A 26,721-nucleotide genomic window follows, 5' to 3' on the forward strand; every position below is an offset into this window, starting at 1 on the left:
TTCTGGTTCAGATCTTGTTTCTAATGCTTCTAAATTTACACTCCCTCCTCGGTCTAACCGAGGACAACCACCAGCTAAATATGAGCCAGATCCAAATGCCAAAGTTAGGTACTCAATTAATAATCATGTGTCATCTGTTAGGCTGTCAAAGTCATATGAATCGTATGTTCTGCAATTATCTTCTGTTTCCATTCTTAGTAGATTGCAGGATGCTCTTGCAGATTCTAGATGGACCAAAGCTATGGCTGAAGAAATGGCGGCATTACAGAAGAATTCAACCTGGGAGTTGGTTTCTCTACCTAAGGGGAAGAAGACAGTTGGATGCAGATGGGTGTTTGCAGTCAAATACAAAGCTGATGGATCAGTTGAAAGGTATAAGGCAAGGTTGGTAGCAAAGGGGTATACACAGTCCTATGGCATAGACTACTTGGAGACGTTTGCTCCAGTGGCCAAGTTAAACACAGTACGGGTTCTGTTGTCTTTGGCTGCTAACAAAGATTGGCCACTTCTTCAGTTTGATGTAAAGAATGCTTTTCTCCATGGTGATTTGACTGAAGAAGTATACATGGATCCTCCTCCAGGTATACCAGAGTTTGATAATACAAGATTGGTGTGTAGACTGAAAAAGTCTTTATATGGTCTTAAACAATCTCCGAGAGCCTGGTTTGGGAGATTCACCCGTGCGATGAAGAACTATGGTTATCGGCAGAGTAATTTTGATCACACTTTGTTCCTAAAGAAAAGGGGGAGGAAGATTACTGCTCTTATTATTTACGTTGATGATATGGTTCTGACTGGAGATGATTATGAGGAAATCTCTAATTTGCAGAGGTACTTGTCTCAAGAGTTTGAAATGAAACAGCTGGGGGACTTAAAGTTCTTTCTTGGGATAGAAGTGGCTCGGTCTAAACATGGCATATTCCTATCTCAAAGGAAGTATGTTTTAGACTTGTTGTCTGAAACTGGTATGCTTGGGTGTAAGCCAGCTGTCACTCCTATGGAGCAAAATCATAGACTTTTTGAGTGTTTGGGGGCTTTGCCTGCAGATAAGGGGCGATATCAGAGACTTGTTGGAAGATTGATATATTTGTCTCACACTAGACCTGACATTGCTTATGCGGTTAGTGTAGTAAGCCAGTTTATGCATGCCCCGTGCAAACCTCATATGGATGCTGTGGAGCGAATTTTACAGTATCTAAAATCTGCACCTGGTAAAGGATTGTTGTTTGCTAATCATGGTCATGTAAATGTTGAAGGTTTTTCTGATGCAGACTGGGGAGGTTCAGCAGATGATAGAAGGTCTACCTCAGGCTATTTTACCTTTGTAGGAGGAAATTTGGTGACTTGGAGAAGTAAGAAGCAATCAGTTGTATCTAGGTCGAGTGCAGAGGCTGAATACAGAGGTATGGCACTTGGAGTAGTCGAACTTTTGTGGTTGAGACATTTATTGACTGATTTAGGATGTCCACCCACCAAACCTATGGACTTGTTTTGTGATAACAAATCTGCTATTGATATAGCACATAATCCTGTTCAGCATGATAGAACAAAACACATTGAGATTGATCGACACTTCATCAAAGAGAAACTTGAAGCGAAGATTATTAACTTTCCATTTGTAAAGTCCGAAGATCAGCTTGCAGATGTGTTGACCAAGGCTGTGGCAAATCGGGTGTTTTTGGACTCACTAGACAAGTTGGGCATGTGCGATATATATGCACCAACTTGAGGGGGAGTGTTGGTGTGAGTCAACACGTGTGATTATTGTGTAATTATTAGAATTAATTAGGTGATTTATTAATTCCTGTATTTTAGTTATAGGCCCATGTATATAAACCACTTTTAGTGGTCTTATTCAATTAATCAGAAAATATTGAAATCCTAAACCTAAGCCTCCTCTGAACATATATTTATTCCTTTTTCTTAATTCTTCTTTTTTCCCCCATTAATTGAAGCAGAAGCTCATTCGATCGATCGAGAATGTGATCAGCAAAAGTGTCTTCGATCACTTGTGCATATTATTATTTCTTAATTGGCTAGGTATTGGTCCCCAGCCATGCATGCTCTCTCTGAGAGACTCAAAAAGAAAGAAAAAGCTAGCAAGCTAGCTTAAAAAAGAACCACACGTACAGATACTATATATCTACCTAGCTTTCAGTCCAAAGTGGGAGACTACGTACCACATCCACACAATAATTATTGAAGTGAAAGTAATCTACTGTCTAGACAGACGCTTTAACCAAAACAGATCGATATCTTTGTTGCTTTCCAAAAGAAGTCGGATCGAGCTCGAGGGACTTAATTAATTAATACATATATATATATATGTTACCAAAGAAATGTGTCACTAAAGAGTAAAGAGACATGGTAGCTATATATAGCATGCATGCATTTTGATTGTTAATTGTACAATTAGAGGCCTTAATTAATCAATTAATTGGGAACCTCAATATTCATGACTTCTGCATGTACGTTGCATTGCGCGCGCTTAAAGAAGCTTTTCATCGATCATTTTAGAGAGAGAGAGAGAGGGAGAGATTTCATAAACAAAAATCTACTTTACACATCAGGATGAGAGGAAAGGAAGATTTTTAGGTCCTACATATAACCAAACATTACAAAGCTATTGGCCTTCTTACGCAAACCCAAACTAGTAAAAAAAGTTACATCCACTTCTCAAAAACAAAACAAAAAATAGTAACAAAGCTACCAACATAAAACACCAAACCCCATTAATTCCCCCAATATTACAACCACTTTTTTATTTCCCCTAAAGTTTTTCATTAATTTCTCCGATCGATCCCATTTCTTAATTATTAGTACATCTGACAAAATTAATCCTCCCCTCCCCCCAGCACACACTAATAAACTAATATATACGTACACCTGAAATTACTGTCTAAAATCCCTCTCAATTTTAATTTTCATCACATAATGTAGCACCCACTTTCATTGTCATCGTCGGTGAACGTATCTGTAGGATCGGACGGCGGAAGGTACAGATACATATCCGGGTGAGAGTACGTAGTGGTAGGGGTCGGCAATGGGCCGGGCTGGGCTAGCCCGGCCCAAATTTTTTGGGTTCGGGCCGGGCTCGGGCTTGAATTATAGAAGCCCAATAGGGCTTTCGGGCCGGGCCGGGCCGGGCTTGGGTTTTAATACACAAGCCCAAGGCCCGCCCATCGGGCTTTGGCTTGCGGGCTTGGAGGGCCGGGCCGGGCTAGGCCCGAACGGGCGGCCCAAAATGGGCCCAAAGCCTATTTAGACACATATATATCTTCAAAAAAAAAAAAAAAGGAATTTGGCTATATTGTGATTTGAACATGAGACCTCAAATAACAAGCTTCAACTCTCAACCAACTGAGCTGACTAGTTTATTTGTCAAGTTTGTGAATCATAACATATTTAATAGCTCTTTCGTTTATTTACTTCAATAAATTATTAATATGCTTATTAAGTTATTATATAATACTATTATGTTAGTAATAGTGTAATACCATAAATAATAAACTTTTAAAATTATATACAATATTACAACTATAATAAAACATAAATGTACATATGTATTATTATATATTTTATTACATATTTTTATAAACAAACGATGCAATTGTGTTGTCAACGATCCAAACCGTTCAAATTTTAGTTCGTCACTCAAAGATAATTTGTGCAAAAAATTAGCTCAATCGGAGATGTAAAAGTGACATAATGGTGGTCAAATTAATGAACGATCGTGGTTTTTCTAATGATCATCGAATGGGTAGATGAATTTCGATTTAGCCGATTTTTTGTACGGATGATCTTTGACTATGAACATAGAAAATGAACAGGTCAGATTGTTGAAATCACGTTGTGGTCTTCATAATTATGGAAACAATAAGGTTTCAACGGGAAAGTTATTAAAATTATACTCTTCAAGTGTATTTATATGTAGAAGCTCACATATCGATCTTGTTTTCAACGATCCGAACCGTTCAAGTTTTAGTTCTCCACTCAAAGAGAATTCTTGCAAAAAATTAGTTTAATCGAAGATGTAAAAGTGATTTTTCTAAATGTAACGGTGGTCGAATTAATGAACGATCGTGGTTTTTCTAATGATAATCGAATGGGTAGATGAATTCTGATTTAGCCGATTTTTTGTAAGGATGATCTTTGACTATGAAAATAGAAAATGAACGGTTCAGATCGTTGAATTAATGAAATGACGATTGTGGTTTAATAACTTTAATTATACTTGTATTATAAAAGTTGTATATACACATATACATATACATTTATATTTTATTATACTTGTAATGTTGTATATAATTTTAAAAGTTTATTACTTTATTATTTATGGTATTACATAATTTACACTATTACTATTTACTAACATTATAGTATTATATAATAACTTAATAAGCATATTAATAATTTATTATAGTAAACAAATAAAAAACCTATTAAATATGTTATGATTTCCAAATTGGGCTTTGGGTCGGGCTTTGGGCCGGGCTTTGGGCGGGCCTAAACGGGCCGGGCTTCGGGCGGCCCATGGGCTTCAAGGGGATGGCCCAAGCCCAACCCAAGAGACTGTCGGGCCGGGCCGGGCCGGCCCAATTTTCGGGCCAAATCGGGCTTCGGGCCTAATGGGCCGGGCGGGCTTCGGGTGGGCTTCGGGCCTTGGGCTTTTTGGTGAGGCCTACGTAGTGGCATGCATGGAAGGGACTAAGTATGAACCACTCGTGCTAGGGTACGGCGCCGTATTGTAACTTAGCCCGTATGTTGGAGGCTCATAATACACTGATGGGTATGGGCCCGGGTATACATGCTGAATTGGTGGGCCAAGATTCATGGAGCCCATTACTTGAGCCACGTCTAGACCACCAGCCATGGGCGGCCCACTACCGCCCGGCAGAGCATCACCAAAATTGCCACCTGGGCTGCCGCCGCCGCCACCGCCGCCGCCTCCATTAGCAGAATTACCATTTTGCCCCTTCTTCTTCTTCTTCTTTTTCTTCTTTTTGGCTCCACTTCCAGCACCACCACCACCGCCAGCTTCATTACTTTGATCGCCACCCTCTTTGTCTGAGTCACCGCCATCATCATCAGCGTCATTAGCACCATCTGGATTTTTCAGTTCATCATGACCGTCGTCAGTGCCATCCTCTTCATCATTATTATCTTTCTGAGCGACGTCGTTCTGCTTATCATTGTTATTGTTATTCTTTGATTTCTTCTTTCCTTTCTTGTCGGACTTTTCTTGTGGCCAAAGCTCGGCGTGTTTTCCAGACCTCAAGAGCTTCTTGAGTAGGGTCTCTGCCTCCACGTTGCCAGTCACTGTAACCTTGTGCTGCTGAGAATCAACCGTCGTCGTGTAAACCCCTGATATTAATTAATAATCAGTCAAACTTGGTGATTAATTAATATGTATTGTGAAATATGATTAATGATCATATGGGGTAATTAATTAATTAAGTATATGTAGGTATAAGTACCATCGATGCTTTGAAGAACTTTCTTGACTTTCTTCTTGCAGCCTTCACAGTGAATTGAGACTTTCAAGACCCATGTCTGTAAAACAGAGGAGATGATCAGATACACATTTTGAGACAATTAAGATTGTACATAGTTGATGATCATCAAGAAATTGAACAACTCAGATTGAGATCAGAGGAAGAGTACTGTTATTGAATTATTACCTGGTATTTTAAGGCTCCTGGAGCTTCTTCAGCCGGTTTTGTTGCCATGTGTGTATGGGTCTCTCTGTGTTTGAGACACAGAGAGAGAGAGAGAGAGAGAGAGAGAGAGAGAGAGAGAGAGAGAGAGAGAGGTTGATGAAGTGGAGAAGAAGGAAAGGGGAGGGTTGAGTGTGTGTGCGCTGAGGTTTAAGGAGGAAGGGATATAGACAGAATAAGTTGGGTTGGGAGAGTGATAAAAAGTGAAAGAAAAGCAAGCAAGAGATTGAGAAAGCATCTGGTGTGGATGCCACATCACCTTCACACCAAATGAACCACTACACCTTTGCCACATCAGCAACCTCACGTGACCAAGTCACGTGACCCCTCATGAACCACTCTACCAAAAGCTGAACCATAATTGACTGCAGGCAGCTCACAATACAAATTCAGGTCCATCACCAGAAACATATAGATATGATGAACTATGAAGAATCACAACTAATTCAATGGGGTTTTGAATTTTAGGTAAGAATATCATGATGGCACAACTCACAGTTCCAGATATCATTCAAACTCTGCCCGTGGGTGGAGATCAGAGCCTTTTTCAGTTCATCTCATACTTTTCCATTACCTTGTGAGTGATGATCAGCTAGCCAGCTTTGTATAATGACAAATTGAGGGCATTGTGTTGTGTGGTGGGGTGGGGGGGTCCCTCTTGTTGCTTTGCATAACCTTTTTTCGGTTTTGCTGCATCTTTTGCAGTTGTCTATATGATCCAACGGTCTTTACTTCTCAGGGCTTTAATCAACACTTTGTTTAGTACTGCCACTGATATAATTGACCCAGATGGGCCCTAAGCTACTTTTACCCCCAAAATGATTATGGACTCTCCATCTATGTGTTAGGACTTAGGAGTTAGGAGGAAGCTGATACATATGCCTAGAGGATTCTAAGTAAATCCAAGAAGAAACAGAGCTGTGAGCCTGTGAATGATTTTTGAAGGTGCAACCAATCTCGGCCCCCCTTTTATTTAGGGAAAAATTTTCAAACAGGACACCTATTTTGGGGTCAATCTTAGTTTAGGACACCAGTTTGGGTTTGTCTTAGTGTAGGACACATATTTAGGGTTTGTGTTAGTTTAGGACAATCCGTCAACTCCGTTAACTTTTCCGTCAAAAAAGAGATAATTTAATTATTTTATATTTTTAAAACAAATAAAAATTAAAGAAAAAAAACTAAAAAAACTAAAAAAATCATTAAAAAGTTTAAAACTAAAAATTAATTTAAAATAGATTAAAACTAATAACAAAAAAAAAAGCAAAAAAAAAAAAAAAAAGATGCAGTAGATCTGGTTCACCCCCCTCCCCCCAGCCTCCGCCCCCGCCCCGGCCCAGTCACACCCTCCACCCCTAGCCCCCATCGCACCCCCTCCCCCCCAGCCCCGGCCCCCGTCGCACCCCTCACCCAGCACCAGCCCCCCCCCCCCCGCCCGCTTTCTTCTTCTCCCACTATCCCAAATGGTGAACTTGCGACGGAGAATGGTCCCGGAAATACCCGAAAATGCTGTGGGGAATTGGTTTTGGTCAGTTCCTTTGGTATTCAAAGAAACCGAGACAGAATTACACGAGTTGGTGTGTACTATGAGGAAAGGATTAAGAAGAATTTGCAGTGACAAGGCAAACAGGTTTAAAGGTGATGATGGATTCTTGGTGGTCTCTGAGTGTCTGAGAGAGAGAGGTGATCTCTTTAAGAACACCAAGGGCGGCATCAATCTTTATTGGACCACAAGTTTGTGCAAGCTCCCTATTTATGAAATGGATTTTGGGTGGGGGAAACCTGTATGGGCCACTAGCCAGCGAAACGACTACAAGAACCTAATTTTGTTGGTGGATACAAAAAAAGGGGATGGTATTGAAGCTTGGGTTACGCTCGAAGAAAAAGAAATGGCCAAATTTGAGTGTGATGAGGAGCTACTTGCATTTGGTTCTGTCAACCCCAGCACAATTGGTAATGATCACTCTAACTTGGACCCCCATTGATGATATGGCACATGCAGCACCACTGACTCCGCATCCTCTCTCTTCTCTCTCTTCAAACACAACTCAAGCCTTTGTTCCAGGGGGGAGGGGGCGCTGCCCCTGGTGCTTCTGCCTGGCCGCTCCTCTCCCTCCTGCCTCTCCTTCTCCCACTCCCTCCCCCGCTCAGGTTTATTTCTTCTTCCCCACCCCCAGCCCCGTCACACTCCCTAGCCCCAGCCCCCGTCGCACCCCTTCCCCCCAGCCCCAGCCCTCGTCGCACCCCCCACCCAGCACCAGGCCCCCCCCCCCCGCCCGCCCGCCCGCCCGCTCGCTTTCTTCTTCCCCACCCAGAACCACCCCTGCCTCTCTCTCGCCAACCCAACCTAGCCCCTCCCTGACCACCCCCCTTCACCCCAACCCAGCCTGCCCCGCCCCTTCGCAAGCCCCCCCACCCAGCCCCGAGAGAGAGAGAGTTTAATTCTTTTGTTTTTTTTCAGTTTTTATTTGTTTTAAATATATAAAATGACCAAATTATCCCTTTTTGGACAGAAAAGTTAACTGAGTTGACGGATTGTCCTAAACTAATACAAACCCTAAATATGTGTCCTACACTAAGACAAACCCAAACTGGTGTCCTAAACTAAGATTGACCCCAAAGTAGGTGTCCTGTTTGAAAATTTTTCCCTTTTAATTAAAACAAAAACTTAAAACCAGTTTAGTATTACTGTAAAAAAAAATAACTGTGAAGTAAAAATAACTGTAAAGTAAAGCAGTTGACTATCATAATTAATTATCACAATATAAAATATAACTAACAATGGACATATTTTTTAATTTAAAATAAACAAATAAAAATTATAGAAATCAATGAGGGTATTATGGGTAAAATAAAATATTCATTGTTGCTGTGAGTCACTGCAGCTTTCAAAAGCACCTAGAAATCTGCTTTCTGTTTTTGCTGTAGGGAGTTGAGAATTGTAAGAAAAAACAGTTTTTTATTTTTTTACCAAACACTAAAACTGCTGTAGATGATTAAGAATTGTCATCCATAGCAACTTTTGGGTCCTCCACTGCAATCTCAAACGGAGCCTTAGTTTCATGACAATCACAGCTGTGGTGAGTTATTTATGGATTGGATCAGGGTAGTTGGTAATGGTCCTGCAATTAATTTAACTTCTAAGCAATCAAACTGTTTGTTATAATCTTTATAAAATAAAATAAAAACTGTTTGTTATAACTTCTTCCTTTTCTTTCTTATAATTACTGTATTGCAAGAAAAATGACAGTCAAGAATTGAACCACCTCTTCGTGACCTTGTACGGTTGTACCAACATGAATCTTTTAACCCAAATAACTAATGAGTAATGACCCATAACCTAAAAAGTCTATATATCTCCATCTATGAAACTCCCTGTTCACAAAAATAAATTAATTGATGAGTGAGAATTTTAAAACTTCAAAAAATGAATCACTCTCTTAAATAATTGTGTGACGTCTAAATATTATACTACCTGGTTAAGAAGAATTCTTAAGTATATATGCACAGTACATGATTATGTTTATAGTAAATGCAAATGTATTCCTTTTGTGTAATGCAGGAAGGACAAACAGCTTTTCATTGAAAGAACAGCTAGTAAACTCTTAATGTGCTTGCCAGCAGCACAAGTCCTTGTAAATCAAAAGGCAAAAGCTATACACAAAAGATAACAATGAGCATTCTCAAACGCAACACTGGAAGAGATCGAAGGATTATGAGTAAACAAATTAAAGGCAGCACTTTTGGTTAAAGATTATTTTAGTATTGAAGATATCATATATATTTCCCAGTCTTCTGGCTGCTATTAGCTATACACATCAAATGTAGAGGCCAGTCTATATCAGTACAATACAAAACTTCCATATCAACACAGCAGGCAATGCTGTAATGGGGCTTCGCTTATCTGCACTTTATATAAACCAATGGTTTTCTATGGTCATGGCCTTGAGCACTAGAGTGACTTGTGACCACACTTGGCACTCAGAATAGTTCTTGCTTTATGTTTGTTGGCATACAACCAGGGTCAAAAAATATGTCCATTATCAATAAAAATTTTAAGATAGTCATCCAATCTTAAAAAGAAATCAGTCAACTTGATGGCTAAAATATCACTGAAAATGACTTGACATTTCAACAGTTATGGTAAAGCATAGCATCAGATGGTTTCTTATGTCTTAAGCTTCATTGGACCTGTTCCCAGTTAAGACATCAGATAACTGAATAATCTTTGATATGCAATTGAAACTTCAGCAGAGTACTAGTTTGTCAAATGCCCAAATGGGCCTTCTTCACATTTCACACAAACTAGTTTCTACTATTGCTTCAATTGGGAAGTGCATCAAGTTATTAAATAGAAATATAACCAATAAACTCAAAACCAAAGCTCTGGTGCAATTATTTTAGATTGTAAATGCAAGGAATAATTCTTCATTGTTGCTACAAAACACAGAGTGAAGCTTCTTCTCCTATCAAGGACACAGAGGTTGAGATCAAGATCTCAAGAGGTACAATAGCAAGGTTGCTATAAACTATCAGTATTATAAACTTTTCTGAATATAAGAACACCTACAATAATGGAGACAAGAACCGATGAGGCTCCTTGTCTAGAAAGCCCAAATTCAGTCCATGTCAAGGGCCTTGTGACCTCAAATACGACATTCTGAAACTGTTCTTTTAAATCCTCTAGTGATCCAGTGTTATCAATCACTATGTCTGCCTTAGTCCTTTTTAAATCGAGTGACATCTGAGCATTTATCCTGTTTCGAGCATCATCCTCACTTGTTCTGTCTCTTGACATGAGTCTCCGGAGCTGTGTTTCTGGATCAACCCATACAACAATAATGGGCTTTGTCCATCTGTCCATCTTGGCCTCAAACAATAGAGGGACATCAAGAACAATAAACTTAAACCCTTTCATCCATAGCTTCAAAATTTCCCAAAAGATTCCAGACGATATGTGAGGAGCCAGTAATCTAGAAGAAGATTAAAACCAGAAATTAAAGCTAATATGACATGTAGCTTGTGTTATAAAGTAATCCCTTGTTATTAAGAAATTGTTAAGTGAATTTTGACCAGGACAACTAAAAACTTGGGTGAGTGTTACAAAACTAGAATGGTAGGATTTCACAACCATAAGGGAGATTTTATTCCCTTGGACTCTTTAAGTTTTACACATTGATGCTGGGTGAATCTATTTAGAGTGCTGGTAAAAGGTCTCTTTTCAAAAGTGACTGTAAGATAATTCAACAAGCAGTTAGTAGAAAGTCCATCTTTATGTGCCTGATGTTTGAGATGAACCAATGGTGACTAATTTGCAAAAGAGTATGATTTACTCCATAGTAGGGATAATGTTGAATTAGGAAGTAAAAACATAACATTAAGCATGACTTAATTATGGTCTTCTAAGCAGCTAATAGTATTTTTAAAGTACTATATGAAATCACAAAAGAAAAATGAGACTATTTGTTTGCAAAAGGGTAAGTACCGGTTTAGAAGTTGGCGCTTTTCAGGGTTAGAGAATACAATTTGCCCCAATTTAGGCCTATCAACTTCTCCATCAGGTTGTAAAATGTCCTCTCCAAATGCTGAAACCACCTTTTTCCAGCCACCAGTGCCCTTCTTTAATACATCCTGAAACCAAAATATTCCTCAATCCATTACATAGCCAAAAAGAATTGCTTACCACCCAACTTTTACCATTGTCAAAATTAGAAAGCTTAGGTTTTGATCATCACTTACACGAGCAACAAGATCGGCGTCAACGACGGGAATGCCATGGGCCTTGAAGAGATTTGAGACCGTACTCTTCCCCGACGAAATTCCACCTGTCAGTCCCACTATCCTCATTCTTCTACTACTTATGGTCTTCTCCTCTTTCTGTTAATGACAATGAGGCTAGCTATCTCTTTTGCTTAGCTATTTTGAGAAGTATTACCAGATTTACTCTAAATTAGTTCCTACGCAAACCTTGCTCTCACACACAACTGATCAACACAATAGAACCTAAAAGCATCAGCATCAATATGATTTTAATGGTAAATTCGTGGAAAAACAACTGAATAAGAAAAATTTGGGAGAAATTTCTTACCTCTGGAGATTGGTGAAGTTACTGGTTGGCGTGATGGCGTCCTCCTTTCGTTGCGGTGCAATAGTGATCGAGTTCAGAGACAGAGACACTGTGAGAGACGAGAGGAAAGAAAGAGAGACATTGGGAGTCCAGATAAATTTTAAAAAAACAAAAGGATAAACCGATAAACACTCCCCAAACCTTTTTTTGGAATATTATATAGCTCTCTTTCGGTTCCATAGCAAGAAGCGCATCTGGTGTAGTGGTATCATAGTACCCTCCCACGGTACTGACCAGGGTTCGATTCCCTGGATGCGCAATTTCGTTTTTTTTTTTGTTTTTTTTTTTTTTAAATTCGGCTGCTTGGTTACATAGAAAGCCTGGGAAAACTTGTCTGTGATTGCCTCTTTAGAATTTTACAGAATTTCCATTCGTCTCTCCTCTCTATTCTCAGATGCGATGAGACCACCTCCGCAGCTCAACACTACAACAACAGACAGAATCCTCTCACTCCTTACCAACTGCTTCTCTGCCACTCACATCAACCAAATCCAAGCCCAACTTATCCTTCAAAACCTCCACTCCAACACCACCGTTGCCAACCACTTCATCACTGCCTGTCAATCTCTTCGCCTCTTGGACTTAGCCCACCTCCACTTATTTACCCAATTCCCAAAACCCCATGTTTTCATTTGCAATTCTCTCATTAGAGCCTTCTCTCACTCCCACACCCCTCATATCCCTTTCTCTATATACACCCACATGCATAAAAGCTCCATTCTTCCCAACAACTTCACCTTCCCTTTCCTTTTGAAGTCCATGGCTGATTTCCACGGCTTGAAACAAGGGCAATGCTTGCATTCCCATGTCGTCAAATTGGGTCACCTGTCTGACATTTACGTGCAAAACTCATTTTTGAATCTTTATGCATCGAATGGCCGTATGGACTTATGTCGAAGGATGTTTGATGAAATGTCCCAAAGAGATGTTGTGTCGTGGACGGTTTTAATTATGGGGTATCGTAATGCTAAGAATCATGATGATGCGTTGATTGCTTTTGAACAGATGCAATATGCTGGTGTAGTGCCAAATCGTGTGACAATGGTGAATGCTTTAGCTGCATGTGCGAATTTCGGGGCTCTTGAGATGGGTATTTGGATACATGATTTTATAAGGAGTAGTGGCTGGGAATTGGATATAATCTTGGGGACTTCTTTGATTGATATGTATGGAAAATGTGGTAGAATTGAAGAGGGTTTGGCTGTTTTCAATAGCATGAAAGAGAAAAACGCCTTTACATGGAATGCACTTATCAAAGGGCTAGCTCTTGCTAAAAGTGGTGAGGAGGCAGTCAGATGGTTTAAGAGGATGGAACAAGAAGGGGTCAGCCCAGACAAAGTGACTTTGGTTGCCGTCCTATGTGCTTGTAGTCACTCGGGGTTGGTAGATATCGGTAGACAGATTTTTGGTTCCTTGAGCAATGGGAAGTATGGATTTTCGCCTGGAATCAAACACTATGCTTGTATGATTGACCTCTTAGCACGTGCTGGGTGCCTTGAGGATGCTTTCAAATGCTTGAGAGAAATGCCTTATGAGCCTACTAAAAGTATATGGGGGTCATTGCTGGCTGGTTGTAGAACTCATGGAAACTTGGAGTTGAGAGAGTTTGCAGCTTGGAAACTTGTTGAACTGGAGCCAGGGAATAGTGCCTACTATGTCGTGCTGTCTAATATTTATGCAGAGATGGGAAGATGGAATGATGTTGAGAAAGTGAGGGGGATGATGAAACAGAGGGACCTTAAAAAAGACTTGGGTAGTAGTTCCGTGGAACTTGAACCTTGTGACCAAGTTGATCAACTATTAGCAGAATAAGTCACTTTGCATATACAAGCAAAGAAAGCATCACCCCTCTTTTTATAGGGCTTTTTCTAATTTTGAATTGGGTTGTTTTCATTTTACTCATTGTAACATTAACAAGTTCATTCCATGATGATAAGCATTGTTCTGCTTGCAGCCTGGTTATCTTTAGAATTTAATTGAAGACAGTTGATATCAAATTACTTATTGGTAGGTAAACACAGACTTCTTATTGAAGATGGAAGACAAAAACTTAAAGACATACAACAAGGACAATAACAGAGTCTTGTCCAACTGTTTGGGCCAAAAAAGAACACACATATGAGGCCCAAGTACAGGTGTACTTATTGAAGATATGTGTCTGTCAAGTAGCCAGGAGCAAGAATCTTTAGGGGTTGTTTCTCATGGCAATGACTTTATTCCAAGCTGGCCTTGCTGTGATGTCAGCTACCCATGCGCTAACATGGGAGCGGCATTCAAACAGTTTCTTGGCTTGTGTTCCCATCAAGTAATGAAGGGTTGGAAGGTGGTGAAGGTCTGCCAAGGTGAAGCAGTCACCTGCCAAGTATTTTGACTTGGCCAGACGAGTCTCATAAACATCAAGAACCGCAGCCAACTTAACTTCGTGTTCCTCCACAACTGCTGAGTCCGTGGTCATGCCGAGCTGAGGCTTTATGGCTAGCTCCCAGGTCAGTTTTGAGGCTGCTGGGTCGAACTTTTGACCCTCCACCTCAATCCACACTGCTAGAATTGCCATCTTCTTTGAGTCTGGGATTATCAGCTGGTTTCCCTTGTGAGCATACTCGTGGGCAACGTATTGCGTAATTGCCCTTGACTCTGCATATCAGAAGATGCACATGTTATACACACAAATTCGTAATTATATGTGCTTTATGAATTTGATGTGGGTGAGCTAAACACAAACTTACCAAAGAGCTTTAGATCTCCATCTTTGAAAGCTGGAACTTGACCAAATGGCTGCATCAAAATCAAACAAAGAAATGTGAGAATGACTGGACATAAGAAAATATTTGTCTATCTAATTCAAGGATTAGGTTCATTAGTATTTCTTGGTTGTTCTCTTTTCATTGTGATACTTACATTGAGGGAAAGGAAGGGCTCCTTTTTGTGTTCACCAGCTCTCATGTCTACAGGAACAAACTCGAATTCAATGTCTTTCTCATAAAGAGAAGCAAAAACTCGCATTGCAGCTGTTGAAAAAGTGCTTCCATGGACTTTGATGTTGGCCATGACTATCAAATAAGAAGTAGAGCGACTGAGCAAAGATGTTGTATTATGATTTGGAATGTGTTATAAATCTTATGATACGGCTTAATATTTATAATGGCTTCTAAAAAGGAAACTTTAGGAGTTTAGGGTAGCTGATTACGTAATCAATGACTCATAAAATGTCATTTTCAAATTTTCTCTTGCAATAATATAATATATTTGTAGATTGTAGTTTGACAAAGCTTGGCCAAAGCCACGGTTTAAGTACCTGGTGGTTTCATATGCGAGGATGTCACAAACCACCAGTCTTCTCAAAATAATAATGCAAGTGAAATACGACTTTGTAATTTGACCAAAAAAAAAAAAAGAAATACGACTTTGTAAACTTTTTGGTACTTCTTCCAAGTTCCAACAACTTGCCCCAATTAGATAATAATTTACGCTTGTACTCCTTTGTACATTACTTTTTTGTTTTATCAACTCCTTTTGTACATTACTTTTTTAGATACCGACACTACCTTTTTTTTTTTTTTTTACATTATCTTATGATGAGTCCCCTATACTTATAATATTCTATATATTTCAAGTAGATAAAAACCTTTGCGAAAAAATAATGCAATATATATATGAGTGCATACATATTATTTATAAGAATAATGTTATATTTACCACATTCTTATATCATATTTTTATACCATTTTACGTGTCATAATTTTACTGGACAAAGTTTTTCTTTTTCTTTTTGGATTTTTGTTTTTATTTTTTAATGTTCAACGCATGAATGCCATGTAAATTGCCATATAAGATGATATATAAATGTGAGATGTCTAGCACTACTGTATTTATAAGATGGCAGTTGGTTCGCAGAAAGAGGTCATGTTGTATGTAATTAATTTTTGGGCAGTTGCTAACTACTTTCATAATGTAATAGGCAACGTATAATTTACTAATTTAGGCTTTGCCACGACCCACGATTCCACGAATAAGAGTACATTCTTTGGGCTTCATAATCCCCTCCATTTTTCGATCTGTAGCCCAACAAATTTGAAACTGGACTTGGCCTCACTTTAAGGTTTGTTAATCCAAGCTGGAATAGAATATGTGGGCCGCTTTAGGACCTTTAGGCTATGTGTTCGTGCCTCGGTGGTGCACTGGTGCTTTATTGGTTCATTGTAACCAGTGTAATGAAGCATTGACGTTATAATATGTTGATATTATTAAATTATACTCTAAAAGTATAAATTTTTTCAAAACCGAATAAAAGTATAAATTTTTCTTTCAATCATATTATAACACTTGAATTAATTACACTACTTGACGACATTACAGTTATACAAAATAATTATTTTACATAAAAGTCTTATGATCGGTCACTCATGTGTGTAGGTAGGAGGCCCCTTATCTTTCATAATTTGATTTGGACAAAAACCCAAAAAAGAAATTGAAACCCATTAATTCTATGCACATAAATAGACGATCAGTGTTTTGAATAAAACATATAAATAATTATTGTTATAATCAAATAATTTTCAATTGTAGAGATTTTTTACAAAGATGATCTTTAAAGTAGGGCCTAAAAAATAGACAGTTCAGATTTTGAGATTATATTATACGGTGGGTCCAACATAATGGTTAGCTTTATATTAATTTAATAACCAGTTAATTTTAAAGTATTTTTGATTATATATATAATGTGTATATGTATATTTGTTAGGTGGGTACTTATAAGGTGTCAACGTGTTTGGTGGGTTATATAATATCAAAGTCCACATGCGAAACATGAGAAGAAACATAACAATAATATGTTTTGGGTTATTTGTCCTCAAAACTCTGGCCCAAAACCAACCACTATAGAATTCTTAAATCAGCCAGAAGAATTTGGGGCCTAATTTTATCCTGCCACAAGGGCCTTGTTTGGGGCAAAGAGAAGTGTCCCAGTGGTTTAGTCCACTTCTATTGGATATATTCGGCCCAAGCCCACTCCCAAGAGTTCACATGACAGTTTATTTGTAGCCCATTACACCTCCAATGAAGATTTTTCTTTTCCCCATTTTTTTCTTTCAATTCCAATTCCAATTTCTTAACCATATACTCATATAGGTGTTAATAAAAATGACATGCATTGTTCCCACTAGTACGGAAGAGATAGGTCATCCAACATTTTATACTAAGTTATTCAATCAGATACAATGAGAGATATATAAATGGACCCCTTAATGCATTTGTCTCAAAGTCGTTCCAATAATTTCAATTGGTCTCACCAAAAGTCATACCCTCAGACACTTTCTTAAAAGCAGGCCTAGAAGAAATGTCCTCCCACCAGGCCTTAACATGAGGGCGACTGTTTATCAATTCAGCCCAAGGAGTCTTCATGAAGTAAAAAGTGTAGGGAAGGTGGTGAAGGTCTGCTAGGCTGTAGTGATCCCCACCCAAGTACTTGGTGTTGCTCAGCCTGCTCTCATACACATCCAGCACCTTCTCTAGCTTCTCCAAGTTGGCATCGATCACCGTTCGATCGGGCTCATTGCCCTGCACAGGCTTCCCAAAAAACTCATACACAATTGGGCAGATTGTTGGGTGGTATTGATGAGACTCCACTTCTGTCCACACCTTCACCAATGCAGCCTCCTTCATGTTTTCGTGCCTAATCAGATCACATCCTGTTTCCTTGAATTTCTCAGCCACATATGCTGTGATTGCTCTAGATTCTGGTGCAAAAAGAAAAAAAAAAACTGAATTAATTAATATCATGATGAAGCTTTTAATTTGCAAGAAATTAATTAAGTTCGTCAAGTATACCAAGCTAGCTAGATTTTAACACTTACCAAATAGTGTGATGTCATCATCTTCTAGGACTGGAATCTGGCCAAAGGGCTACGTAATGGGGGAAAGAAATTAAAAAAAGATATGATTAAAATCAAATGGCTGCATTAATTAGAATAAAATTGAATCAAGTTTGTAAACTTGTGGAAAGTAAAGAAATTTACATTCTTGGCAAGAAAAGAAGGCTGCTTGTTTTCTTGAGCAAACAGGTCAACCGGGACAAGCTCGAAATCGACCCCTTTTTCATGGAGACAAGTCACTACGAGAGCTGTGCAGGGAGACACAGAAAGTCCATGCAGCTTGAGCACCATTTTTAGAGTAGAAGGGAGCTAGAGAGATCGACCAAGGTCCTTATATATATGGATGTTGATGAGGATGTATAATACTATAATGTATTAGAGACCAAGGTCCTTATATAGTACTACTCTTCTTAATTATTGTAAGCTTAGGATGCTCTTTGTCGTTCCCATTTGAATATGTACAGCTACACTGTAAATAAATAATTAATTTGCAGTTGATTTCAGAAAATAAGAACAGTAGTACGTGTTCTACTAATTACTGGCCAACCACAGTTGATTTGAGAAGATGGAATAATCATATACATAATTGGAGCATTCACATGGCTGAATGTAAGCCCCGATGCTATGACGCCACTTTGTCTTTGTTGCCTCGTAATCCTCCTAGCTACAATCGTTTGGCAGTACCAGCCATGTATTAGAATTTTAATTAATTAAATCTTCAACTAAAAATACTACTTTTGCATATATAATCAACTTTTGTCTATGTAAACAATATCAGGATTCATGCATGACACGACAATTACAGAATCAACAAGATAGGATTGCACCCCTGCTCATTCAGATGGGCATGCAGTAGCTTAAAATAATTGTTGGGTATACAGGATACTGTTCTTTGTATAATTTAATGTGTACTATTTTATGTTGGCAATAAACTATCATCCAGTCAAACAAAGATTTCAGTGTAAAGATTTTAAAATGATTGGTAACATCTTGAGATTTGCCCTTCTTTTGAGCACTGTACAGAAATCAGAATCTCCAGTAACAGAAATAGTAAAATCAAACAGTGAATGAGCCACTGTTTGTTAGTCAAATTGCTCTGAAATCATAGCACATTTACTTTTCCTCACTAAAGAAAGTAGAAAACAATGAAGTAGATCAGTCTGGGAATTATAACAATTTAAAAAACATAATCTGTGATTCTGTGACCGTCAGCGGTCCAATTGCAATTCGCCACACAAATAGACAAGAGATGGAGCTTCTGAGTTCTGAACCAATTTATAATTTTATATGATACAGGTTCCAGCATAGTAAACCACTCCACAGTCCACAACACTACAATTAACAATAAAAGGGGATTTGGTACAGTATTATAAAATAGCCCATCCTGAACGAGTTGATGAAATTAAAAAACAGGTGGGTTATACACTTTTCGTAAGATGGTTACTTAGTAAAACCATTTCAAATCCATACAACATAATTCCAGGGATTTGGAAGCACAACTCAATCAATATTATTGTATTGAGTAAGTTGAGTCACAAAGAGATAAACCATAACGTATATGCTATATTAGTTAATTGTTTTTTTCGTTTTTTCTTCTTCCATTGTTTTTTTAGTAAAGCAGTCACAAATTTACAATTTTACAATTTTACATACTAAAATATATATATATATATATATATATTTACAACATAGATTAACCATATCCTAAAACTAGGGGATAAATAAAACAGAAGCCCAGACAGAGAAGGATCACTATATGTAGAAAAAAAAAAAAAAGGAAAATACAAAATATCACTTCAAAAGGCTTCTTCTGGCTTTAGAAAGTTATGATATTCCAACTGGGTCATCTCTCCTCCATTCACTGCATCAAACTGGCATCGATAGAAGCTGCATCCAAATTCAAATTCCATATCAGAAATTCAATTTCAAACATCCATCGTCACATGAACAGTAACCAAGCAAATCATAAAATAATTAATTCTCAATGTAGCATATATAAGAATGATGACTGTACATTGAGATGGCCCAGTCATCACCAAACTGCAAAAGCATCTAGTTCAGCAAAATCAATTCTTCCTTCAAGACTAGAAACCTTAATTAGTAGTATGGTTTCATTGAAAAGCAATTTATTTTCTTACCTTCCATCCATGCCAAGAATCACCACTGTATTCTTCTGGTGACCAAAAGAAACAATGTATTGAGCACCCTCAAGCAAGCGAAACTGAGCAACAGACCACTCTGAGCTAAAATACTTGGGCAAAACACCTGCAAGTACAAACCTAACTCAGATCCGGTGGCCTAAGAAAGGCAGACAACTTCGTATTACAAATTAAACAGAGGAGGCATAGGAGAAACAGACTTCATCCACTCACATATTGGAATGTACCTTATTTTGAACAATTCTTTTCAACAAAGTATCAAACAAAAAAAGCAAAAAGATCAAACTTCAAAAGGAAAAATGAAAAGAAGAGTAGTCCAGGGATTCTTCATTTTGCCCTTAAATTTAGATTTCAGATATCTTATAGTGCATTCAGTAAAGAAGGGAATTCCAGGGATGAATTACTCCTTTTGCTTTATATGACATTCAAAATTCACTAATTTTTCCGCCTACGGTATTGAAAATTGAGAAAAATCTAAATTCCCTTCTGTCAATTTGGTTCAAGCTTTGCTGATTACAGTTCAAGTGCAATGTACGTATATGAAAATAGTTCTTAAAACATATCTGCACCTTCAAATTCTTCCCTTAGAAGAAAAATATATGATTTAAAGTGGTAAGGAAATCCCCAATACGACCCATTTGCCAACAATAAATGAAGAATGTTTAGAAGTACTAACAGAAAATAGAGCAGAGCAATTCTATCTTGGAAAGGGGGAAAGTTTACCTCTGATGAAAGAAAGAGATGAGTTTGATGGCGAACCACCCAGATTCAAATCAGAAGCACTTCGCGTATTCTCAATTCCAGAGGATGCGGCATTAACCTTAAGGCTGAAAACATGGACAGTTCCCTTGTCACTTGAGACTGCCATCCACTGGGCATTTGAAGAGAATGCCAAACTATAGATTTCTGCTCTGTCTGCACCCCTCCTTACCTGCATTTGTATACAATTAACGTTGTTACATAAAAAATTGTATGAACCCTCCAAGGGAGGGATGCACTCTCCTCGAAGTTCAGATAAAAAGAACAGAACTGGAGAAACAAGCTTTCCGGTGTCTAGAAAGCATACAGAGAACGAGAATGCATACATGTATGTGGATACTTACAAGCCCAACAAATGTCTAATCTAGATACATACATGCAACATGACTTAATAATAAAGAATGTAGAAGAGCACATAGTTAGCCATGACTAGTATTAGTAAAGTCCCTGTAAACAGTAGTGGAAACTCCTAGCACTTCAGAATGTTACAATCCCATATAAACTAAATTATTACCAATCCCATGAACAGCAACTTTGCAACTCACAGGTGATTAATACTACAAAAGCCTTTCAAATTAAGCAAAGCCCCAATCTTCAAATCTAAAATTTGATATGCTCCAAACCAAGAACTTGAAGCTCAACTATGTAACGCATTGCATTGAATGAAAAACATACAATAAATGAATCCAAAACATACCTATTGAAGCAAATTATGCATAAATGAATCGCAAATTATGCAGTCACAAAGTTCAGAAGTTTTCATTGCAAAAATAAAGTGAATTGAAACCAAAACACACCTTAAATTATGCACAATTGAATCTCCAATTATGCAATCACAAAATCCATCAATTTACATTGCAAAAACGACCTGAATTGAATCGAAAACGTACCTCTTGAAGCAGACTTCCATCAAGAGTATTAAAAATCCGAATAAGAGTCCCTTTGGTGCTGGCGGTGGCGAGCAACTGACCATCCGGCATGAGCGCAAAGCAGGCAAGCCTCGAGTCGTGAGCCATAATAAACTTGGTCCTCTTCGACGCGTAATGCTCAACCCTAACCTGCCCTTTCTGCAACCCAGGGCACACCAGCACCAGCGACCCCGCAACCTGCGACACCGCGCAGAGCCCCTTAGGGTTCGCGATCGTCTCAATCTGGTGGAGCAACTTCAGGTCGGCAAAATTGTACACGAAAATCTTCTGCTCCAAAACGACGACGATTCGGTCCCTCCGGAGCCGTACGGACCGAACGACGGAGCGGAACGAGAGCTCGCCGATGCACCGCCCTTGGTGGTCGTCCCAGATCATGACCTTGTTGGTGGGGTACTGAGGGTCGGGCCCACCGCCGACTATGGCCAAGATGTTGCAGCGAAAGAGCATCTCAACGACGCCAATTCCACCGCCGTTGTCGAAGTCCCGGCGGAAGAGCTCGCGGAACGGGTCGCAGTTGTAGATCCGGAAGCCGTGGTCGGTGCCGGCAGCGAAGCAGGCGTGGTCTTGGTTGAAGGAGAGGTGGAACAGCGAAGGCGGCGACCGCGACGACGCCGGAGCCGGAGGAGGAGTTGAGTCTGAGAAGGGGTTGTTGGGGAGGTTGAGGATGGGGTGGGGATTGGGATTGGGATTAGGGTTTGGGATTGGGGGTGATTGGGGGTCGTGGTCATCGGTAGTTGACGAGTCGTCAACGACGCAGCCGGAATCGCTGGGTTCGGAGAGGAAGGTGGTGGCGTTGGAGTTGGAGTTGGGGCTTGGCCACGAGGGAGGAGAGAAGGCAGAGAGGGTGGCCATTGGAGGAGAATCTGTATGGAATTTTGGAGAATTCCGAGGGGTAAGTTCGAATCGAACTGATAAGAGCTAAGAGAAGGGTTGAGAGGAAATTACTGTTTCACCTTTTGGGTTTGAGAAGGAGGAAGGGGAGAAGCCGAGAAGGGAAAGGGGAATTTGGGGAATATAGGGACAAAATTGTCCTTGACGCGGAAGGGTCCGAGCAGACACTGGAAATTGAGAAATTAATTGGGATTATTGATTAATATGAAATCCCAGGTGATTTATTCGTTGATTGGAGTAGACGACAAAGGCGGGTGTGTTTGGCGTCTAATCCACGCGATGGATTTCCATTCCTACGAATTCATATTTCATGTTGGTCTCCACCTGTGAGTAATCTAATCCTCCTCTGATAACTGAAAACAATTTACTAATCCCCTTTCTAATCGAATCTAAACTTAGTTAATAGTACTTAATACCAAATGACGGAACGAAGAAAAAAGGTTAAAAAAAGTACGCCGTTGCCGGGGATCGAACCCGGGTCACCCGCGTGACAGGCGGGAATACTTACCACTATACTACAACGACTTGGATGTTCATTAAAGGACGTTAAACCTACTTAATCACCTAGTTATTGGTAAGTGATGGTAAAATCACATGTAGAGACATGTAGGGGATGGGGGCATGACCATAATGGTAGATGATATATATATGTATGTATAACTGTGTGTTTGGACCATTAAATAACATCTCAATTCTCAACAACACTGAAAAAAAGAAAGTGGTAATAAAATACCAAATCCGAAATTTTTACAAATCCTAATTTACAGATTCTTATCTATGAACTGTGAAACAGCAGACAAAATAACTTATGTGCACTTTTGACTGATTGGGATAACTACCATCAACGTCACAGGACCACGAGAATTTTTTCACGATGAAGTGATCAACCTGCGTCTGACCACGCCCCCCAGCAACTATGTGGAACAAGCAATTGTCTTCTTGGTGCAAGAAATATCAGCAAATCTGATTGCATAGAGGCAAGGTTTGCTAACAAAACTCTTATATATTGTCAAAGCAGTCTCCCTTGCTTCCTGCCAAGTCAGTCCTAGTACTAACGCCAAATGCACTATCAAGCTAAACTATATTGGAAGCACTATTACAATTCCATGTAAGGAACTAAAGAGTAGAACTGGGGAAAACAGTTGACCAACTAATAAAGTGGATGATACAAACCACTGAAATCCCACCAATCACTCTTCCCACAAAAGCTGCATTCATTTCAAAGCCAAATTCATTCTTCTCTGGCTGCACCACTTGGATAGCCATAACATTGTTCAACCAGAGGATATCTTTCTGGTAGCATAGGGTTCCCCAATCAAGAATAGGATATCCCAATAAAATGGAGGTTGTGTATAACCACCAAGGAATTGATAATCAAATCCACGTGCTGGAATTTGAGGTTGTGCTGCAATATGATATCATACCAATCCTGGTCCTGGGGATACCTGAGCTTGTCAAATTGAAATTTCGGAGAAGTAAGTGGATAATAAAATGCTTTTGTCATTGCCCACATGAATCTCCTTCCTGCCCAGAATTTATCCATCATAATTTTCATTAGTCTGTATATTTTAATAGAGTAACACACAACTAAGCAATAACTAAACTAACTAGAATGTCTGGTGGTATTTTTAACCCGCACTGCAGTAATGCAGTACATACTAAGTCGAGTAAAGATTCAAATTTCAGTGCCATACCATGGAGGGTGAATGCGAATCCATTTCCCAACATCAAGGTCAACATCATTGCAAACTCTTGGATTGAAAATAATTGTCCTTTCCGTTCCTTCATTAACCATTGCTTTGGGGCTCTCTATCCATGGAAGGCTCTGTAGAAACAAACATGGAGAGAGAGAGAGAGAGAGAGCATAGTTAGTGACAGCACAAGCAACATCCATTGACACAATTAACTTTTTAAGTCATTAACAAGACCTTTAAGTAATTGCCAGAGGAGCAGTGACAAACTGTCAGCTTTGCATCCAAGTAACTTGAAAGAATTTTCACATCAATGCAGCTAGGTTCATCTGAGGAGATATAAACAAGAAACAAGATATAAATAACTGGTAATAGCATCCATAGTGCAGATTTGCTCAAGTAATCTATGCATATTGGTTTTCAAGAGCAAACATGCTTTTTCAAGAAATAAAGTAAAAAGAAAATAGAATGATTACAAGGCTTTACTACCTTGCCTAGCTTCCTCCTCGATCTTCTTGAAGAACTCCATATCATTTTCTTTCTCACTCTGCACCACCTGCTGCAATTTCCCAAATAATCCATTTCTGCAAAATTGGCAGTGTATATTATATAAGCACGTAGACACAATCAGAATAGAATTCACTTTTTATAAACAGCTACTGAAAACGTATAACAGTATCACATTGTTTACCTTAATGTCTTAGGCACTGCAACAAGGGCTCTGTCACTTAAAGCTTCCTGAAATCGATCTAGCAACGTCTGCCTCTTCTCCTCTGGGTTAGCAAGCATCAAAATTCGATCATCGGTCTGTGTAATAATAAAACTTAGATACAGTACTGATTTGAAAAAGAAAGAGCTTATAAAGCAATCATCAACAAAGACCTACGTGATCAGGGGAGCTTTCACTGTCAATAGTTCTATCCCCTAGTGGAGATACACTCTTTACAACAAGCTGTCCCCTTTTATGTCTTTTTCTACCATACTGAAACAAACACTGGATCAAACAGGGAAGAGAAAAATACAGGGAAAAGGAAGAGAGAAACATGTTAAAAGAAGACAGAAAACCATTTCAGAACTTCCTCTCAGCATATTCGTCTTATCCTGAAGTCCATCTAAAAGCTCAGCCATTGATTGCTCAGTAGATCCATGACCAAGACCTCTGACATCAATAGGCACAATCTCCAGCTGATGTTCGTCTTCTCCCTGAATGTCTTCGAGAAGCTCAGCATCTGAATTTTCTTCTATTCTAGGCTCAATTGCATCCAACCTTTCAGGCACTTGTTGAACCTTGAATGACACATCATTTTCATCCTTACACACAGAAAGCCAAGAGGGTCCTTCCTTTTGTGTCGGGAAACGAAACGAAAATTTTGGCTTCCCTTTGCCTTTGACTCCTACAATACTTAATTCCCAAATTTAACAAAACACTACAGACGGTAAATTTGTGAAAATGAACACAAAAACCATACCTTTCAATGATTTATTTACTTTCGAGCATGTAGTTTGTGACGATGAGCACAGAGTTTTTTCATTCAAACGCATGAGTGCCTCAGCTTCTTTACTCGCGGCAGACCATGTGTATGATCCATCATGTTTATCACATCCAAATCTATGAACATCATCTTTTTGCAACTTCTTAGCACCAACAGTCTCGGACATTTTCGAGAGCACATTGTTCCCCTTCTTTTCCAAACAGATTGCAAACACATTACAGCCTTGCAATAATAACACACAAACAATACACAAAACAAAACAAAAATAAGATATCTCTCAGAGATCTAAATGCATACCTCATCGTCGTCAGAGCTCACTTCATCGTCCAAATTGCCGGCATACGCATTGATACCTTTGAGCATTTCGAGCCGTGAAGGAAGTTGTAATTCTTCCTGTAAACGAATAAAACTATAACTATATAAACGATAAACATAAACTAATACATACACATAAACGCGAATCAAGAAAATTGAACCAAAATTAAAAATTAAAAAAATAAGAAAAACCTTTTTCTCCTCTGACCCGCCAAGAGTAGCGGAATTGTTGGGCCAATCTTGGTCTGGTTCTTCCTCATCTGCCCAGGTTATGAACCAAATTTACAGTTACCCAATAACCCCAATACACAGACTGTTTACAACAATACGATATCAAAATGGGGGAGTTACCGGAAATGCTCTGATCAGAGTCTGGAATTGTCGGACACCAACGCATTAGCTTTGTTTGCTTGTAACCTTTGCAGACTGCTATTTTTTTTTTTTTTTGTGTGTGAGAGAGTATGGGTTTAAAAGAAGGAGTTTACCGGAGAGGGCTTTTGCCGCCACATAGCGCCTCCCTGAATACAGCTTCAGAAGCTGGAATTTGATTCATAAATTCATTGAACGTTGCTTTGAAGTTGGGCTCAGTTTTATTTTTCCAGTTATAAAAGCCCAATTCCAGGCCCATTCCTTCTTTTTGGTGTGGATTTACTTTTCAGGAAAAATTACAGTTTAGTCCTTCTAATATTTCTTATTTTAAAAAAAAACCTTATGACTTTTTTTTTTTCAAATAAAGTTCTTATTCTTTCTAAATAAAGTCTTTTGATAATTGT

The 26,721-nt window shown here is 38.9% G+C and overlaps 8 protein-coding genes and 2 non-coding genes across 16 annotated transcripts; 3 read left to right on the plus strand and 7 right to left on the minus strand.

Annotated features, from left to right (window-relative positions):
* Nucleotides 1-2,549: 2,549 nt before the first annotated feature.
* On the minus strand, nt 2,550-6,024 carry LOC147275581 (uncharacterized). Of its 2 annotated transcripts, none has more exons than XM_086254536.1 (4): nt 5,682-6,024; nt 5,478-5,553; nt 4,695-5,364; nt 2,550-3,033 (listed from the first exon to the last, which is right to left on the minus strand). In XM_086254536.1, exons 1-4 carry the CDS (start codon nt 5,727-5,729, stop codon nt 2,928-2,930), a joined length of 900 nt encoding a protein of 299 aa, XP_086110662.1. In that variant the 5' UTR covers nt 5,730-6,024; the 3' UTR covers nt 2,550-2,927. The 2 variants fall into 2 exon arrangements, with proteins under 2 accessions (XP_086110662.1, XP_086110661.1); XM_086254535.1 differs by lacking the exon at nt 2,550-3,033 and having other exon boundaries at nt 4,452-5,364; nt 5,682-5,753; nt 5,784-6,023.
* A 1,153-nt stretch (nt 6,025-7,177) lies between these two features.
* On the plus strand, nt 7,178-7,699 carry LOC147275582 (cocaine synthase-like). The gene has a single exon (XM_086253953.1). The coding sequence runs from the start codon at nt 7,178-7,180 to the stop codon at nt 7,697-7,699; it is 522 nt and encodes a 173-aa protein (XP_086110079.1).
* A 2,382-nt stretch (nt 7,700-10,081) lies between these two features.
* On the minus strand, nt 10,082-11,928 carry ATCOAE (dephospho-CoA kinase family). 2 transcript variants are annotated; one of them, XM_086253177.1, is made up of 4 exons: nt 11,803-11,928; nt 11,454-11,717; nt 11,200-11,345; nt 10,082-10,687 (listed from the first exon to the last, which is right to left on the minus strand). In XM_086253177.1, the coding sequence occupies exons 2-4, from the start codon at nt 11,559-11,561 to the stop codon at nt 10,237-10,239; spliced, it is 705 nt and encodes a 234-aa protein (XP_086109303.1). In that variant the 5' UTR covers nt 11,562-11,717; nt 11,803-11,928; the 3' UTR covers nt 10,082-10,236. The 2 variants fall into 2 exon arrangements, with proteins under 2 accessions (XP_086109303.1, XP_086109302.1); XM_086253176.1 differs by having other exon boundaries at nt 11,454-11,698; nt 11,803-11,925.
* Nucleotides 11,929-12,029: 101 nt separating this feature from the next.
* Nucleotides 12,030-12,100, plus strand: TRNAG-CCC (transfer RNA glycine (anticodon CCC)). Its single transcript has one exon. It is a non-coding gene; the product is annotated as a tRNA-Gly (tRNA).
* On the plus strand, nt 12,054-13,699 carry LOC147275585 (pentatricopeptide repeat-containing protein At5g43790-like). Its single transcript, XM_086253175.1, has one exon. The coding sequence runs from the start codon at nt 12,241-12,243 to the stop codon at nt 13,651-13,653; it is 1,413 nt and encodes a 470-aa protein (XP_086109301.1). The 5' UTR covers nt 12,054-12,240; the 3' UTR covers nt 13,654-13,699.
* A 143-nt stretch (nt 13,700-13,842) lies between these two features.
* Nucleotides 13,843-14,943, minus strand: LOC147275586 (glutathione S-transferase APIC-like). The gene is given in 4 exon segments (XM_086253178.1): nt 13,843-14,152; nt 14,155-14,475; nt 14,568-14,616; nt 14,740-14,943. Coding segments are annotated over 4 exon segments (558 nt in total). The 5' UTR covers nt 14,890-14,943; the 3' UTR covers nt 13,843-14,114.
* Nucleotides 14,944-17,085: 2,142 nt separating this feature from the next.
* On the minus strand, nt 17,086-18,002 carry LOC147275587 (glutathione S-transferase F13-like). The gene is made up of 3 exons (XM_086254904.1): nt 17,856-18,002; nt 17,694-17,742; nt 17,086-17,576 (listed from the first exon to the last, which is right to left on the minus strand). Exons 1-3 carry the CDS (start codon nt 18,000-18,002, stop codon nt 17,116-17,118), a joined length of 657 nt encoding a protein of 218 aa, XP_086111030.1. The 3' UTR covers nt 17,086-17,115.
* Nucleotides 18,003-19,254: 1,252 nt separating this feature from the next.
* Nucleotides 19,255-22,644, minus strand: ATATG18A (Transducin/WD40 repeat-like superfamily protein). Of its 2 annotated transcripts, none has more exons than XR_015123776.1 (4): nt 21,520-22,644; nt 20,594-20,801; nt 19,726-19,976; nt 19,255-19,598 (listed from the first exon to the last, which is right to left on the minus strand). XR_015123776.1 is itself a non-coding variant. In XM_086253316.1 (4 exons), exons 1-4 carry the CDS (start codon nt 22,408-22,410, stop codon nt 19,508-19,510), a joined length of 1,317 nt encoding a protein of 438 aa, XP_086109442.1. In that variant the 5' UTR covers nt 22,411-22,638; the 3' UTR covers nt 19,255-19,507. The 2 variants fall into 2 exon arrangements, 1 of the variants encoding a protein (XP_086109442.1); XM_086253316.1 differs by having other exon boundaries at nt 19,850-19,976; nt 21,520-22,638.
* Nucleotides 22,645-22,902: 258 nt separating this feature from the next.
* On the minus strand, nt 22,903-22,974 carry TRNAD-GUC (transfer RNA aspartic acid (anticodon GUC)). Its single transcript has one exon. It is a non-coding gene; the product is annotated as a tRNA-Asp (tRNA).
* Nucleotides 22,975-23,155: 181 nt separating this feature from the next.
* Nucleotides 23,156-26,442, minus strand: LOC147275590 (kinetochore protein). Of its 4 annotated transcripts, none has more exons than XM_086254985.1 (11): nt 26,300-26,442; nt 26,141-26,208; nt 25,931-26,026; nt 25,610-25,820; nt 25,206-25,534; nt 25,027-25,122; nt 24,832-24,947; nt 24,630-24,724; nt 24,378-24,469; nt 24,144-24,274; nt 23,156-23,894 (listed from the first exon to the last, which is right to left on the minus strand). In XM_086254985.1, exons 1-11 carry the CDS (start codon nt 26,343-26,345, stop codon nt 23,765-23,767), a joined length of 1,410 nt encoding a protein of 469 aa, XP_086111111.1. In that variant the 5' UTR covers nt 26,346-26,442; the 3' UTR covers nt 23,156-23,764. The 4 variants fall into 4 exon arrangements, with proteins under 4 accessions (XP_086111111.1, XP_086111109.1, XP_086111113.1 ...); XM_086254983.1 differs by having other exon boundaries at nt 25,610-25,823; XM_086254987.1 differs by having other exon boundaries at nt 23,759-23,973.
* Between the last annotated feature and the right edge of the window lie 279 nt (nt 26,443-26,721).

Source organism: Dryas octopetala, chromosome 8 (assembly GCF_963921425.1).
Source record: "Dryas octopetala chromosome 8, drDryOcto1.1, whole genome shotgun sequence".
NCBI classification, from domain to species: domain Eukaryota; kingdom Viridiplantae; phylum Streptophyta; class Magnoliopsida; order Rosales; family Rosaceae; genus Dryas; species Dryas octopetala.